Here is a 17,379-nt window from a genome sequence, read left to right as displayed (position 1 = left end):
GATACCAGCTATGATGGCTATGCCCTGCTTCTGTAATTGGAGGCAGCAATGTTCCTGTGTACCAGTTGCTTGCGTCCTGCTTGTGGTTCTCCCATATGGGTCTCCCAGTGATTAGCCACTGCGAGAACAGGATGCTTAACGAAGATGGGCCCCTGTCAGCAAAAAGTTTTGATTTCCCCCAGTAAAAGAGATCCAAGAAGGCTAATTCTGGCATTTTCTCCTGCAGGTTCTGTACAGCCAGGAGGGCTAACTGCCACTGACAGACAACTAGGCCAAATCCATTTCTGAAGTCACTGGAACCAGTAGCTGTATTGCGGTAGTGAACTCTACTGACAGGCCATTGGCACGCACCTTTTCCTGATAAGACACAGGACTGTGATATAGAGCATGCAACTGAAGCTGTTCATTCAATTAATGGCCAGCCATAAGTAGGAGAGACTTACCTGAATTCTGCTTGCTTCCCGCATTCACACTCCCATCAGTGTCATCAAATATAATTTCTGGCAACTGGGGAATATTGGATTTGGGCTTGACTTGCACACTGGGGAGAAAGAGGGAATGCTTTAATAGCACAAAAATATTTATATGGGTAGAAAAAAATATATAAGATGACATTGGAACCCTGGAAACTGCTGCCTTATGCCGTCAGAACACTGGTCCATCTAGGGCAGAACTGTCTACAATGACTGGCTCTCCAGGGTTTCAGGGCCAAGCTTAGGTGTGTAGAAACCAGCCTATTATATACAGGGTGAGTCCTTTAAAAGAGCCCTCATGGATACAGAGTACACATGTTCCACAGAGCCTCTTTTAAAAGACTCACCCTGTAGAAGTAAAGACTGCACCCAAAGCAAGGTAGATTTCAAATAGAAGAATGGCATAAAGTGTGGAACGTAGAGATTAATGATAAATTCATGTGTGCTATCAGAGAAGGGGAATATGGAAGAGAAATTATTTTGAGGAAATATGGAAGGCATTTGTGGAATTTGTATTGTTAAAGCAGAAAGGGGTCAAACCATCTCAAAAAGTGTTAGATTTTTGGAAACTTGGATAATTATGATAAATAATGGTCTCTGGGGTAGGGTGTACAGTGGTGCCTCGCAAGACGAAATTAATTCGTTCCGCAAGTTTTTTCTTCTTGCGAGTTTTTCGTCTTGCGAAGCACGGTTTCCCATAGGAATGCATTGAAAATCAATTAATGCGTTCCTATGGAGACCGCCCTCAGACCAGGTCCGGGGACAGTCTGTCCCCAGACCTCTTCTGAAGGCTGGCGGGGGGAGAAGTACTTTTCTCCCCACCGCCAGCCTTCAGAACAGCCTTCTGAAGGCTGGCGGTGGGAAGAAAAGCCCTTCTCCCGCCGCCAGCCTTCAGAAGAGTTCCCCCAGGGCTGCCTAGGCTGCGGATAGCAGTCTGCTGCCCCTCGCGCGGGGCAGACATTCGCAGCTTGGGGAGCCCTGCAGGACTTCCCCGCAGGGCTCTCCAAGCTGCGGAAAGCAGCCTGCTGCCCCGCGCGAGGGGCGCTCTGCTTCAGAGCGCCCCTCGCGCAGGGCAGACATTCGCAGCTTGGGGAGCCCTGCAGGAGTTCCCCGCAGGGCTCTCCAAGCTGCGGATAGCAGCCTGCTGCCCCGCGCGAGGGGCGCTCTGAAGAAGAGCGCCCCTCGCGCGGGGCAGCAGGCTGCTATCCGCAGCCTAGGCAGCCCTGGGGGAACTCCTCTGAAGGCTGGTGGCGGGAGAAGTGCTTTTCTTCCCACCGCCAGCCTTCAGAATAGCCTTCTGAATGTTGGCGGTGGGGAGGAAAGCCCTCCTCCCACCGCAAGCCTTCAGGACTTAAGCAGAGCGCCCCTTGCGCGGGGCAGCAGGCTGCTATCCGCAGCTTGGAGAGCCCTGCGGGGAAGTCCTGCAGGGCTCCCCAAGCTGCGAATGTCTGCCCGGCGCGAGGGGCGCTCTCCTTAAGAGCGCCCCTCGTGTGGAGCAGCAGGCTGCTATCCGCAGCCTAGGCAGCCCTGGGGGAACTCTTCTGAAGGCTGGCGGCGGGAGAAGGGCTTTTCTTCCCACCGCCAGCCTTCAGAACAGCCTTCTGAATGTTGGCGGTGGGGAGGAAAACCTTCCTCCCACCGCAAGTCTTCAAGACAGGTCCCGGAACAGAGGAGAAGCGCTGCGCTTCCCCGCTGTCCCCGGAGATTTCCCTATGGGCTTTCGTCTTGCGAAGCAAGCCCATAGGGAAATTCGTCTTGCGAAGCCGCTAAAAAATCGGAAAACCCTTTCGTCTTGCGGGTTTTTCGTTTAGCGAGGCATTCGTCTTGCGGGGCACCACTGTACATTTTTTGTACTATTATTATTATTGTTGTTGTTTTTTTTATAAAAAAAGAGAAAAGCCTGTCGCTCAGGGGGCAGAGCACCTACCTTGTATGCAGAAGGCCCCGGGTTCAATCCATAACATCTCCAGGTAGTGTTGGGAATGTCCATCCTACTGCTTGAAAACCCAGAATGCTGCTGCCAATCAGTGTAGACAATGCTAAGCTAGATGGACCTTGCATATGATCCTAAACATCATATCCATTGCACTGCCCACCTTTATTTCTGGCCCCGCTCACAACTGGTATGGGGCCCTTGGAATGTTCCCTAGGAGGGAATGAGGCCCCTGGGCTGTAATTTTGTTTCCCAGAGCCTATGCTTTCTGCTACAGGCTCCAAATTGGGGGTGGAGGGTGAGAGAATGGAGAGATATGAGAAGCGTCTCTTACATCTTCTTTGTGAAGTCCAGTATCAGACGGGTGACTGAGATGTCATGGTCTGGCGTTTTATTCAAAATGCAATATTCCATTTCTTCATCCTGCAGAAGAAGGAGTAAGCAAAAGCTGATGATTCTAAACACCTGCCACCTTCTTGCATCAGGGGAGGAAGTAAATGGCCTATGGAGTTTGCTTGTCAATATTTTTATTATTATTCATTCTTTATTCTGAATTCAAACAAGGAACACATAAAACCAGAACAAAGGACAAAAATCAAATTACTTGCAAATTTCTCCAAACAGATTTAAGAGGGCATAAAGGCCAGAAAGTTGTTTATATTTTTTATTTATTTATTTATTTATTTATTTATTTATTTATTTATTTAATGAACCGTACAGTGCTGCTTGCTTGTAAAAAACAAGCAAACCAGAGATCTTGGGCAACATGAGGCAAGAACAAGAGCCACCCAAAGCATCTAATGTGGGTACGGGAACCTGTGGCCTTCTAGGTCTTGTTATCGACTACAAATGTAATACAAAATTCCATCACTTGCTGCATAGTTTTCGAGTTCTGTTTGCCCTCTCAAGGTGCGCAGATAACGAGTAAGCTTCTCAGAAACTGCCATAATTACAGCAATTTTTGGTACCGGTTCTCTATAACTGACAAGACACTTTTCTATCCTTGTGAAGTAACTAGGCATGCTCCGACCATCAAATAAGTGATTACAGGTTTGCAAACACTCCTGGCATTTTCTCCATCTATATAGATAATAAACATAGTTTAGGATCCTATACTTCTCTCTCTCTGCTACTTCTGTCTGAAAAGGCGCTCTCTCTCTCTCTCTCTCTCTCTCTCTCTCTCTCTCTTTTACAGCTGGATAGGTCCACCAGAGGTTTTCACGTAGCAATAACATCATTTTTCAGAGAAGGAGACATAAATCTAAGGAGGTACTACCAATACATTGTCACCTCAGTCCATGTTGTGTCCAAGATGAATTTGTACAAGGCAGAGCATTCTTCTTCATTAGCCAAAAGAACTCAGCAGAAAACAATGATAAATTTGGGTGTTCTAATTGGTCTTGTCTGAGCTAGAATGTGCTCAACCTACGCCCTTACCAGATAGGTGGAGAATCCATCATTCCGTGTTCGGTCTAAACTGAATCCCACCTAAAAAAGAGAAAAGCACATACATTTTTTTTCAAAGAAAGAAGCATTAAAATTTAAGGTTTTCAACAGATTTTAAGTATGTGTTTAAAAAAACAGCAATCAAGCTTTTTACTTCTTGATAAAAGCAGCCATTTCTCATATTAGAAAAGCTTTGCTAAAGCAGTACATAAATGAAATTAAAAACAACAATGCCCCTCTCAGAAAGTGGCACTGTCATTGGAGGTGTTTAAGCGAAGGTTGGATGGCCATCTGCCAAGGATTCTGTAGCTGTGATTCCTGCACTGCAGGGGTTGGATTAGATAACCCTTGGGGTCCCTTCCAACGCTACAATTCTAGGAACTCCCATCATCCCTGGTTATTAGTTACCCGAGTCTGATGAGAATTGAAGTCCAGCAGCATCTGGAAAGTCAAGGGCTCCCACCACCACTTCTAGCTCAAAAGGATAGACCTTTGCAAAGGGCCAAGTGGTGTTTGATCCCAATACATGACCCTCCCTTTGACTGCCCAACCCTTCCATGAAGGCATGGGGAGTGTTCCTTCAGCTGGGGTGCAAAATACACAAGGGATGCCTACCAGGTAGTCTTTGACACCCACTCCGACCGATTTTACTGAGAGGTTGTGTACGTTGACCGTCATGAAGCCATCTTTGAAGAAGCCGAAGGTGTTCAGATGGACTTTCTGACGTACATCTTCCTGGAAAAAAGGAAACAGGGCTTCTTTTCAAGCTGCAGTGAGGCAAGCTGATGCAGGGATGGGCAGGGAGGGTGCTTGTCACTGGGGTTGGTGAATGCCTTGTCATTCAAGGAGAAGAGGGGGGCCATTGGGCAGGTGGGATGCTGCCCCATGGACCTCAAGTGTTTCAGCATAGCTCAGTTAGTTAAAACATGGTGCTGATACCACCAAGGTCACAGGTTTAATCCCTATATAGGACAGCTGCATATTCCTGCAATGCAGAAGGTAGGACTAGATGATCCACAGGGTCCCTTCCAACTCTACAATTCTATGGATAAGTCTACCAACAGCCAGCCCCTTTTTGCTTGCCTCTATAAGGGTGACCCTGCCTGGCAGCTTCCTGATCCTCAGTCTCAGTGTTACACCTTTTAGAACTCAACAGGGAGGGAGGCTGAGGACGAGGCTAGACCTACAGTGAGGGGGGAAAGTATTTGATCCCCTGCTAAATTTGCCCGTCTGCCCTCTGACAAAGAAATGACCAGTCCATAATTTTAATGGTAGGTTTATTGTAGTTGTGAGAGACAGAATAACAACAGGAAAACCCCAGAAACCCAGAAGACAAAAGTCAGAGATTGGTGTGCATTATAATGAGTGAAATAAGTATTTGATCCCCTATCAACCAGCCAGATGTCAGGCTGCCTGGTATCTTCACTGTATGTAACGAGCTGAGATTAGAAGCACCTGCTATAAGGGAGAGGTCTTACCGGTAATCCCAGCTCGTTATAGTACCTGTACAAAAGACACCTGTCGACAGAAGCAATCAATCCAGCAGATTCCAAACTAGCCACCATGACCAAGACCAAAGAGCTGTCCAAGGATGTCAGGGACAAGATTGTAGACTTGCACAAGGCTGGACTGGGCTACAAGACTATTGCCAAGCAACTTGGTGAGAAGGTGACAACAGTTGGTGCAATAATTCGCAAACGGAAGAAACACAAAATAACTGTCAACCTCCCTTGGTCTGGGGCTCCATGCAAGATCTCATCTCGTGGAGTTGCAATGATCAGGAGAACAGTGATGAAGCAGCCCACAACTACACAGGGGGAACTTGTCAATGATCTTCGGGCAGCTAGGGCCATAGTCACCATGAAAAGAGTTGGTAACACACTACGCCGTGAAGGACTGAGATCTTGCAGAGCCCACAAGGTCCCCTTGCTCAAGACAGCACATGTACAGGCCCGTCTGCAGTTTGCCAATGCACATCTGAATGACCCAGAGGAGAAGTGGGTGAAAGTGTTGTGGTCAAATGAGACCAAAATCGAGCTCTTTGGCATCAACTCAACTCGCTGTGTTTGGAGGAGGAGGAATGCTGCCTACGACCCCAAGAACACCATCCCTACCGTCAAACATGGAGGGGGACATATTATGCTTTGGGGGTGTTTTTCTGCTAAGGGGACAGGATACTTTCACCGCATCAAAGGGACAACTTTATAAAATCATTTACTTTATATTAATTTATATACTGATTAACACCAAAATAAGTTTCTAAGTAGTTTACCAAGTACAAATAATAGTCACCCCAGCAGCCTACACACCATACCCAATATGGCAAAGGGACCCAAAGAAGGGACCTCTTGTTATCTACCATTCCGTACCTGCTGGAAGTGCATCAGATCTTGATAACCTTAGATTTTTTTTACATATGGGCAATACCCTTAGTCCTTAAGGCTGTAGAGTCCTCTCCCCACAGCAGAAGAAAAGCTACATGTAAAACAATTGGTTACTTAGCAGACTATAGGCAGATTCTTATGCTAGGGCTGGGCAGAGCTTCTGAAAGGCAAGACAGCCTATTCTGGGTCTGTTTGGTTGTTCCCAATTATTGCAGACAGCTAATCGTTGACAGTTCAGTGCAGTTCCTTACACCCCTCAATGCTCTTCCTACCATTCATACTGCTCTTTGCCAAGGAGGGGAAGAAATTGTGGGTGGTATTTAGCTAAGTTTTACTCAGGCACTATTTGCTATCCAAACATATATTAAATGCTTTGACACTGAAGCACTAAGTGCCCAGAGCCCCCTGAATGGAAGCTTCTGAACAGCTCCCTAAGCCAATGATGTATCTTTACCAAGCCCACAAAGGGAAAGTCCAAGCCAGGAAGAATTCCAAATCAAGTGGAGCTTGAAGTATACTTGAAGGATTTGAGGGAAATTATCAGAATTAGGCAGGCATTGCCAAAGATTCCTGAAGGGGAACCATCTGGTCAATCATAACAAAAATATGAGCAGCACATTCTAGCCGTCTTGGGCTTTGATGCCATTAGGAGATAGAGAATGGGCAAAACCATGATATAATTATAGTCTTAGCCTCATTGTGGTTAAGGTATAATGGGGGATAGGCTCCAGGATAATGTGCTCTCCACAAACATGATGTCCTCCATTCATTTGCATTAACCTCAACAATGGTTACTGTCAATCTGGGTTTGCCTTGAAGAAGGATTTGAAAACCAGGGTTTCAAACTAGTTAGCAAACCCTGGTTGAGAGGGAAACTGGTTAGTGGCAACCTTGGCTTAAAAGGTGGTACTGACATACCTGTTAACCTGGTCAAGTCCACTGAGGGAGAGAAGAATGGCACTCTAGAGAGGTGGGAGCATAGGCTCTTGCAGCCTGTCACTGGTGCAATGGTTAGAGTGTTATACTCGAACAGGGGTTGGCACCTTGTGGCCCATGGGGGTCGTTTAACTGGCCCACAAGCCACCCTCAAACCGAGCCGCCCGCTCAGTGAGTCCCCGCCCGCTGTGCTAAAACAGCACAGAATGGGGACTCGCTTCCGCAGCGCCAAAAATCTCATCTGCGCAGATGCTGAAAATCACTTCTGCGCAGACACCAAAAATCATGGCCACACAATCTGGCCCACGGAGGGATCTCCACTGGAATGAACCGGCCCAGGAGAGGTAAACCTTGCCAACCCCTGTACTAGAACCTGAGAGAGACCAGGGTTCAAATACTCACTCAGCCATGAAGCTCGCTGGGTGAACTTGGGGCCAGTCACTGCCTCTCTCAGACTAACCTACCTCACAGGATTCTTGTGGGGATTAGATGAGGGAGAAAAAGAAACATATATGCCACCTTGAGCTCATTGGAGAAAAATGCAGTAAATATATAAAAGCAATGCAGGGCAGCTTGATGTCCTGTAGTTGTTGTTTGGACTCCAGCTACTATCAGCCGCAGGCAGCCTGGCCAAAAGGTCACATCTAGAAGGCACCATACTGGCCGCCCCCGCCAAAAGGGACAGGTGTGCCAGCTTTCAACAACCTGGTGCTGCTTCAGATGTTGTTGGACTCCAACTCCCATCAGGCCCAAGCCAGTTGATGGGAGTTGATGGGAGTTGGAGTCCAAGAACATCTGGAGGACACCATGTGTTGCTATGTTACACCTGCACCAGCAACCCAAGAAATGCAAAATAAAACCACAGCTGCAAGTCTCTGCCTGCGCCATTCAAATGACAATCTGCCCTGCCCAAGATACACCTCATGGTTCTGTTTTCCCACACACACCCAACCTCAAGTGCACACACCTGGCTTGCTGATGGATGTCGAATATCTGCAGCGCTGTTTGTCTGGCCATTACTTCCAGTTAAGAAGTGTGTTACATTTACTCAATGGAAATCAGTTACATGTGAAATGTCCAGGACTCGCTACAGAGACAGAGGTTCTTAAGACACCCGCTAGATTTATCACTGAGACACAAACAAGAGCAAACTTGGAGCACTTGAAATCTGAAGATCAACACTTTCTGGTTTTAATCAGCAGGGGGCAACATCACCACAGCCCATGTACAATGAGGGAACTAAAGGATTTCATGAAACAGGACTGGAAATGGTGGCTAACGCCCATTGAGGCATATCCACACACACAAAAGCCAAGTATGGATGCATGGGGGGATCTTTAAACAATGATTAACAAGAGCATGGGAATGTGTCAAAGTTGTGAATGCTGAACCTGCATTTTCCACTACTTAAGAAAGCCTTACTTACTTACCTAGAGCGAGATGAGCGCCGCAACCCCAGAGTTGGTCATGACTGGACCTAATGGTCAGGGGTCCCTTTACCTTTACCTAAGAAAGCCAACAGCAGGGGAGGGTTTTCTCTTCACGTCCTGTGGAGATTCCTGAAATCACTGGGTCAGCTAGTGTGTGCGCGCGCTTGTCTGTGTATGCATATATGTGTGTATACATATAAAGAGTGAGGAATTCTTACAAACCCTGACCACGTCTCACAGCTAAAGTCTGAAGAAATTACTTGCTTTGAGTCATAGCCACCATCCTTTTTTCAAAATAGACAGAGGGAAGAATTCAATCAACCTTGCATAGTCTTTTTTTTTAAAAAAAAATTGAAAACAATTTATATGCCGCTTGGTCAACAGAAGACCTCTAAGCAGTTTATAAAGAACAACTACTGGTAAACCCTATACCTGCCATTATAAAGAAGTTCGAGAGAGCCGGACAAGAAAACCACTACTTTTCAATCAACCTAGCAAAGTTTTATTACATATGAAAAATCAACAGAACATGATTATAGGCCTCCAAGGACACATGGCAACTTGTGAAATGATACCTTTGTTTAAAAACTGAAATGACTTGAAAGTTAAATGTAATTAAATATAAATTTGGTGCTTCTGGAGGGGGGATTGTTGAACACTGATAATTGCTTCTTCTATAAATATGTGAAAACAATAAAATATTTGGTGAGGGGGGAGGGGAGTCCAAGGATGCTCAGACAAGAACTATATACATGTAATACAGTAACTTGGGGTGGGGGAATCACAGACCAGGAAATAAAAAAGGAAATGCATTAACTATCAGTTCAAACCCTTATTTTAAGCAATATAAGCATGTCAATTTACCATTAATAGGATTTTTTAAATGCTTAACTTTTGGCTGGATTGGCCTCTCCCCACACCCAGCCGCTGAATTTCACAAGACTGAATTAGTCATAGAACCACGTTGAGATTTCAAATGTATATATTATCTATATAGCCCATTATTCTACGGTTTCGGTTACAAGTGTTTTGCAACTTCTGAGAAAGAACTGCAGCAAGGGAAATGAGTAAGATGTGATGGAGGAAACTGATAAGGGAGAAAAATAAAGTCAGCATAGTTTTACTTTCAAGCATCAGCCTCGCACATCTACTTTTGTTTACCCCATCCATACTCTTGCTTAATGGCGCATGTCTGTACTTGCAGCTTGACAAACCACAATACCAGTTCACCAATCATGCATATGAGGATCAGAAGACCATGGCAAACCTCCTAACAAATGGCATTACTTTTTATCATTTTGTTCTCTGTATAGTTATTTTTAAGCATGTCACACACCCAAATGCTAGCAGTTAAACAGTGTATAAGTGCCTTAAATTAAACAGTTATTTTCATTTTTAAAAGGGGCTAATAGGTTTAATGAATAATAGTAGAGCGAGAGGTACAGTGGTTAGTGTGTCAGGCTAGGGCCAGGGAGACCAGGGTTCAAATCCTCATTCGGCCATGAAACTCACTTGGACCAGTCACTGCCTCTTTCAGTCTAATCTACCTCACAGAATCGTTGTGGGGATTAAATGAGGAGGAAAACCTTGTATGCCACCTTGACCTCCTTGGAGAAAAAGGTGGGATATAGATGCAATAATAAATAAATGAAAATAATAAATGCACAAGGCTCAAAAGTACTGAACCAGAGGGGCCTCATATGCTGTGGTCCACCAGAATCCTGCCCTTGAAGGTGAAGAGATTCCAGCATCTTGGACATACAATGGCCAAGGAGGTTCCCCAATCAAGGAAAGAGAATTTACCAATGGAATTGTGCAACAGTGAAAGGGGAAAAAACAAAACAAAACAACCACTCTGGTGGTAGGTGCTTTCCAAGGTGGTCCTGCATGTGTGTGAGGGACTCCACAGAACACGCCTACCCAGTGGCCACCTTCAATGTCAAGCCTGCCACCACCAAATATCCCACCTGGGATCACTGTTCACATCTTCTGGGGCGTTACTCATCTCTGCAATGCCAAAGTTGGGAGAAAGGCTGGGGTGCACTTGCCACTGCAAGCAAAGATACAGAAGCCTGGCTACACCAATGGTACAACAGCCATTTTATTTGCACACCAAACAAACACTCTACAGTTGAGCTACAGTCTCTCTGCAAAATCACTAGGAAAGTCCTAGTGTGCTCCATGGGATATGTTATATACAGAGCATTGCGAAGCCCCACTGAATCACACAGATTGGCTATTCTGGTCCACATCCTGTTTTTCCTGCAGTGGCTAAGCAGATCAATACAAGATTCAGCTTTCATTACAGTGCATCTATGTTACTCAAGAGTCCATCAGGCTCACTCCCAAGTCTGCACAGAATTGCAGTCTTAAGTGGATATTAGTTAAGCAGGCTCTTACTCAAATATCTGAGGATTTCAAAAGATGCATTACATCAGGAATATTGCAAGGTGCCTTATAATGAGTCAAAGCATTGCACTGCAAATTTGCATTGCAAATTCTGCAGTTTAGGTGGTTGAACTAAAATACATGACCCATGTGGTACCTTCTAAAATTACAATTCTGTGATTCTGTGAAAGTGTTGGCCCACCTAGTTCACAACTAGAAGTAGCTCTCCAGGCTTTTCCAGTTCTACCTAGAAATGCCAGGCATTGGACCCATTTCTTTCTACAAGAAAAGCAGATGTTCCACCACTGAACTAGGGCCCTTTGTTTACCACATTGTAGTCCTCATGGTTCTGAATAAAATGCAGAGTCAAACAGGAATGTAGGAAGCTGCCTTATACCGAGTCAGACCAGTAGGTGAGTCCAGCTCAGTACTGCCTACACTGACTGGCAGCATCTCTCCAGCATTTCAGAGGCAAAGAGTATTCCCAGCTCTACCTGGAGACACCAGGGATGAACTCAGGACATTCTGCTTGTAGGGCAGAGGCTCTAGTGCTCAGCTACAGCCCTATCCTCTAAAACAGAGGTGATGAACTTGAGTTTCTGCAGATGTTGTTGGACGCCATTATTCCTGCTGCCTGGGGCCAAAGGGAAAGGGAACAAGGATCCTTCAGCCCAGCTCTCATAGTTATAACCTCCAATTGGAATAGAGCTAATTTAAGCAAATGCTTTACCTCTCAGCACAGTGTGCTAAGCTGTACCTGTTAAAATTCCAAAAGGAAAAAACATCATACGTGGATGTGTACCTAAGACCAACATTGTTAACTTCCTGCTGACATGACCTCAGGTCGCTTGACATAAGGTGCAGCAGACTTCAGGCGAAGAAGTCTGCAAGAACAAAAAACAAAACAAGTACGGTGGTACCTCTGGTTACGTACTTAATTCATTCCGGAGGTCCGTTCTTAACCTAAAACTGTTCTTAACCTGAAGCACCACTTTAGCTAATGGGTCCTCCTCCTCCTCCTGCTGCTGCTGCTGCTGCTGCTGCTGCTGCTGCGCTGCCGGAGCATGATTTCTGTTCTCATCCTGAAGCAAAGTTTTTAACCTGAGGTATTATTTCTAGGTTAGCGGATTCTGTAACCTGAAGCATATGTGACCTGAAGCGTATGTAACCCAAGGTACCACTGTACTTGATTGAATCTCAAGCCGAAGGTTCCTCCAGTCCAGCCTCCTGCTCTCACAGTGGCCAACCCCATGCCCCAATTGGAAGCCTCAAAAAGTTGTAACTTTTCCTCACAGAGGAGTTGATCCAGCTCCTTAATCAGTTTAGCGGCCCATCCCCGGTTCTACAAAATCCTTTTTGAGGTGCTGCAACCAGAACAGTAAACAGTGGCCTTGTTTATACAACACAGAAAGCCAAATAATGGCTTCTAGGGGTGGAGAACAGTTTTCAGACAGAGGGTTGCATTCCTGCAATGCTGACAAAGTTAGAAGTTGCAAGCAACAAAGCACTGGGAGAGAAAAATTATGCTTGTAAACTTCAACATTACTGTTAAGCAAACATCCCTAGAAAGTTGAAGTGGGTTACAGTAAGGGTGGGAAAGCCTCAAGTCTGGGGACCAGAAGTGGCCCTCTAAGCCTCTCTATCTGGGTCTCAGTACACTTCCTGGGCCACACCCCTTCACACTCTCCTCAAGTGCTTTTGCTTGGCTGGAACACCCTTGAACTGTGACAATGCCTTTTGATTACCTCAATGGAGGATGGAGATGTGTGTATGACGTGGAGATGCAAAGGCTGAGGGAGGAGCGGACAGAAAACATTAGGGGAAACAAGGGCATGTCAGAAACAAACAACTGAGAAGCTGACGTGAAACTGAAGCAAATAAATATTTGCACTCCAGTTTCTCGCAATTTCTTCCTGAATTTTTCTGGGTTTTTTTCCAGGCCCTCACATTTCTCTGTATGTATAAAAATATCCAAGCTTTGATTGGCTGGCAGGTGGGTGAGTCACATCCATGGCTTGGCCCACTTTTGCCTCTGGCCGAGCCCACCATTGGCATGAAGCCCCCAGAATGTTGTCCAGAAGGGAATGGAGCACTCACTCATCTTCAAAAAGTTTCCACACCTGATTTACAGAATGCCCAGTACCTTACATGTTTATTTCTTTTGTCCCTGTGTAATGAAGAGAACAAAGACAAGGTGAGTTTGGAGAAGGCAAATTAACCTGAAGCTTATGTTCAGCTGCAGTTTTCCAGTTTGAAGCACTCAAACATTATGCACTAGTCCTTACAACAGAAGGAAATGACCTGCTAAAAGGGACATTGCTCAACTGAGCCCTGAGCTAAAGAATGCGTAAGCATTTTTGTTGCCTGGTCTTTCCTGACAGCTTCAGAGAAAACGGAACAAGAATCGGGAGGGGATGAAACAATATCGTAATGGGTGCAATTATAACACTGCCTAAGACGATGGCAAACCAGGCCATCCACACCTTCTGGTATGCTTAGCTCAACACATGCCACATCATGGAATGAAGCTCAGCTTACAAAGGGCAGGGCTTTCTCAGCCAAGGTTCCAACACTGTGGAATGTCCCTGACCCCCAACATTGAAGCCTGGCCTCCAGCTCCCACCATCCCTGACCACTAGTCGTTCTGGCTGGGGCTGATAGGAGACCACAAGATATGCAAGGTACCACACTGGCTACCCCCAATTTTTATTATGTATGCGGATCCAGGGAATAGTCACAGCTCAGTGATGGGGCATTTTGCCTTGCATACTGAAGGTCCCAGGTTCAATCCCTACCATATCCATTCCCTGCTTGAAACCCTGGAGCGCTGCCATATACAATACTGAGCTATAGGCAGCTTCCCAGCTTTGTATGTAGAAAGTCCAACATGTGACCTACCCTCCAAATAATCCTGGGAACTGTAGGCTGTTAAGACCTCTGGAAATTGCGACTGTGAGTGGTTAACTACAGTTTCCTCAATTCTTTCAGAGAAGCCATGTGCATTAAATGTAAAGCATGGATGGGACCTGGATTGAAGCATATTTTGGAACCCCTATGATGGTAGGCTTGTCTACACATTACACTGCATGATCTGGATGCAGGAGGCTCCAGGTTTAGGCCCTGGCATTGTCAGGAAAGAATCAGTTCTGAACCCTGGAGTGTTGCTGCTAGTTAAGTGTAAACAATGCTGAGCTAGATGGACCAACAGCCTGACTCAGTGTGCATAGGAAGCTGCTTTAAACTGAGCCCCACCATTGGATCCACCTAGTCCAATATTGTCTACACTCACTGACAGCAGCTCTCCCGGGTTTCAGTCAGGCAGCCTCTCCCAGCCCTAGCAAGAGATGCCATGAGTTGAACCTGCAACCATCTGCATGCAAAGCAGATGCTCTACCACTGAGCCCTTTCCCAGATAAGGCATGTTCATATGATCCTGCGCTTTACCATCTTAAAAGTTTGGTGCTATTAGCTGCCATAAGATAAAATAATTGATATCCTGAACTTAGAGGACTTTCAAAGATCTGAACTTACAGTACAAGAGCCCTCATTAATGGTGTTTGTGTATAAGTAACACCAAGGTGGGAAACCCCAAAGTTCCAATTCCATTTGGCTATGAAGCTCACTGAGTAACTGGTCACTGTCTTAGCCTTACCTCCTCAAAGGATTGTTGTGAGGGTTTGGGGAGGGGTGTGTGACAGAGACTAAAATTCAAGTCCCCTACATTGCCAAGAATCTTGAAAGGTGATCGTTTGACCAGTCCTAGAGGTTAGGATAAAGAGGATAAAATGAGGTGGGGAGGTAATAGAGGAAAAAATGAAGTACACTGTCTTGAGCTCCTAAGAGGAAGGACAGGACAGAAATGGTCTTTCATCATTATTTCTTAAAGAATAAGAATTTCCCTTATGAGCCAAACCTTTGGTCTAGCTCAGTACTATCTACATTGACTTTAAAAAATAATATAGTTTTTTTTAAAGCAACAGATAAACAAACACCTAACAGCAGCCACAGTACAACAAGCCATAAATGGGAAAAAGAGTCAAAGCAGCATGAAAGGCTAAATGACTACCTGAATAAAGTCTTTTCTTGAGAGCAGAAGGAGATTGATAGGAAGGGAATTCCATGGCTGGGCACAACCCCTGAAGAGGCCCATCCCTGCCACATGTGCCTTGGATACTAGAAGAATTGGCAGAAGGACTTTCTGGAAGATCTCAAAGGCAGGCTCATTGATAAGAAAGTAGTCGTTTGAGTAACCTGGTCTTTCTAGAACTTTCCAGGTCGTGACCAACACTTTGAGCTCTGCCCCAAGAGAGCCACACAAGTTCTTGTAACTCTTCCCATTCAACACCTTTCTGCAGCATTCAGAGAAAGCTTCAAGTTTCCAAACACAGTTGAAAAGGCAGAGTTGCACAGAACATATTAGAGCAGTCCACATTATATGTAACTAAGGCACATTATCATGGCCAGATCTAACACCTCTGCTATCCTATGGCGTTCCAGTCTACTGCCAAGATCTGGATACCCAGGCTCATTGATGGTTCCCGGAGAACACCCAGACTCCGAACAAGAGTCCTCTAGGGAAGCACAGCCCTAGCTAAGGCAGGATAACCCACATTTCCCGATTCTATTGACAACACAGGGTTCTGAAGTGGCTCAAGCAATTGTTCATATCCTCAGGCTGCAAAACCAGAGACACGCACATAATAACTAGATGAGTGGGCAATGGACATGCACATGATAACCACAGCACCTAAGTCCATATGCATATCAGCAGCTACCTACAAAGTCTCAAACTAACCACACCTGTAACTTATGCATATTTGACTTGTGCACATTCAGCTTTAAGTGGGTGGCAAAAAAAAAAAAAATTGAAAGAGGACAGAATTCTTGAAAAAATAACTTTGGTAATCCCACCCAACATTGAACCCAATGTGTTTTGATTATATACAATTTTGGCTTTTGGTGCGATACCTGAAAAATAACATCCACATAAGTTGCAGGCTTACTGTAATGCTCATTATCATCCCAAATACTAAACACCAATAACCTTTAATTATATTGGTAACAAAAAGAATAGGTTGTATGCAACTTAGTCCTATTCATCATCGATCCATTGAACTTAACATATCTAAGTTACTCATTTGTTTCCAGGCCCAATTCAAGGTGTTCAGATTAGGGTTTAGAGCCCTAAACCACTTAAGCCCCAAATATCTGAGCTTCTGGACACTCTGAACTGTGACAGGACAGCACCTTCTCTGTGGCAGGTCCCTCCACACAGAGGCAGGTCTGACTTCCTTTGTTGTTTAGTCATTTAGTCTTCGTGACCCCATGGACCAGAGCACACCGGGCACTCCTGTCTTTCACTGCCTCCCTCAGTTTGGTCAAACTCATACTGGTAGCTTCGAGAACACTGTCCAACCATCTTGTCCTCTGTCGCCCCCTTCTCCTTCTGCCCTCAATCTTTCCCAACATCAGGGTCTTTTCCACCTCTTCTCTTGAGGTGGCCCAAAGTATTGGAGTCTCAGCTTCAGGATCTGTCCTTCCAGTGAGCACTCAGGGCTGTTTTCCTTAAGAATGGATAGGTTTGATCTTCTTGCAGTCTATGGGACTCCAGCACCATAATTCAAAAGCATCAATTCTTCAACGATGAGCCTTCTTTATGGCCCAGCTCTCACATCCATACATCACTACTGGGAAAAGGATAGCTTTAACTATACGGGCCTTTGTTGGCAAGATGATGTCTCTGCTTTTTAAGATGCTGTCTAGGTTTATCATCGCTTTTCTCCCAAGAAGCAGCTATACAGCTTTGAGGTGATCCAGGGACAGTCTACATATATACTGGCCTATTCCTACCTCTTTTTCTTAATGGTCACTGCTCCTGCTCAGGCTGCACAGAAAAAGCATTCTGATTCATGAAAGTCATTCCAAATGTACAGATAAAGCATAATAGAATTCTACAGGATGTGGTATTAGTGTGTAAAAACAGTCCAGATCCAATTATCCTCAGGCATGCACCTTCAGATGGTGGAGATGTCAGGCACCATTCTGGCACCCAGGCATCTTCGCTTGGTCACAAGTGGTTGATAGCCAGGTGCAAATGCACCAGGCACCTGGCTAATTTTGAACACCGATGGGGAGAGATGGTCCTTGACATAGTGTGATCCTGAGCCATTTAAGACTGTATGGGTCAAAACCAGCATTTTGAATTGTGCCCAGAAACTACTTTGCAGTCACTGCAGGTGGGCCAGGATTGGTGCAATATGTCCTTCCCCACTGAACTCTGCACCAGCTGAAGTTTCCAAACTGTCTTCAGAGGCACCCCATATGTCATTGAAGTAATCTAACCTAGAGGGTCCCAGAGCATAGGCGACAGAAGTTAGGCTATACCTGTC

General features: G+C 45.4%; 1 protein-coding gene across 2 annotated transcripts in view; it reads right to left on the bottom strand.

Annotated features, from left to right (window-relative positions):
- GPR107 (G protein-coupled receptor 107) overlaps window positions 1–17,379 on the bottom strand; it is a 49,286-nt gene that overhangs the window by 30,469 nt on the left and 1,438 nt on the right. For both annotated transcript variants that reach the window (XR_014543844.1, XM_083596430.1), the window contains exons 2-5: window positions 4,468–4,587; window positions 3,844–3,894; window positions 2,741–2,829; window positions 444–541 (exon numbers count right to left, since the gene is read on the bottom strand). Coding sequence is in view for 1 of the 2 variants with exons in the window: in XM_083596430.1 (XP_083452556.1) it covers window positions 444–541; window positions 2,741–2,829; window positions 3,844–3,894; window positions 4,468–4,587 (358 nt within the window). In the remaining variant the exon portion in view is untranslated. The remainder of the gene's footprint in view (window positions 1–443; window positions 542–2,740; window positions 2,830–3,843; window positions 3,895–4,467; window positions 4,588–17,379) is intronic.

Source organism: Podarcis filfolensis (genome assembly GCF_964270895.1).
Source record: "Podarcis filfolensis genome assembly, chromosome: Z".
In the NCBI taxonomy this organism is placed as follows: Eukaryota; Metazoa; Chordata; class Lepidosauria; order Squamata; family Lacertidae; genus Podarcis; species Podarcis filfolensis.
This window is presented reverse-complemented; position numbering and strand designations above follow the sequence as displayed.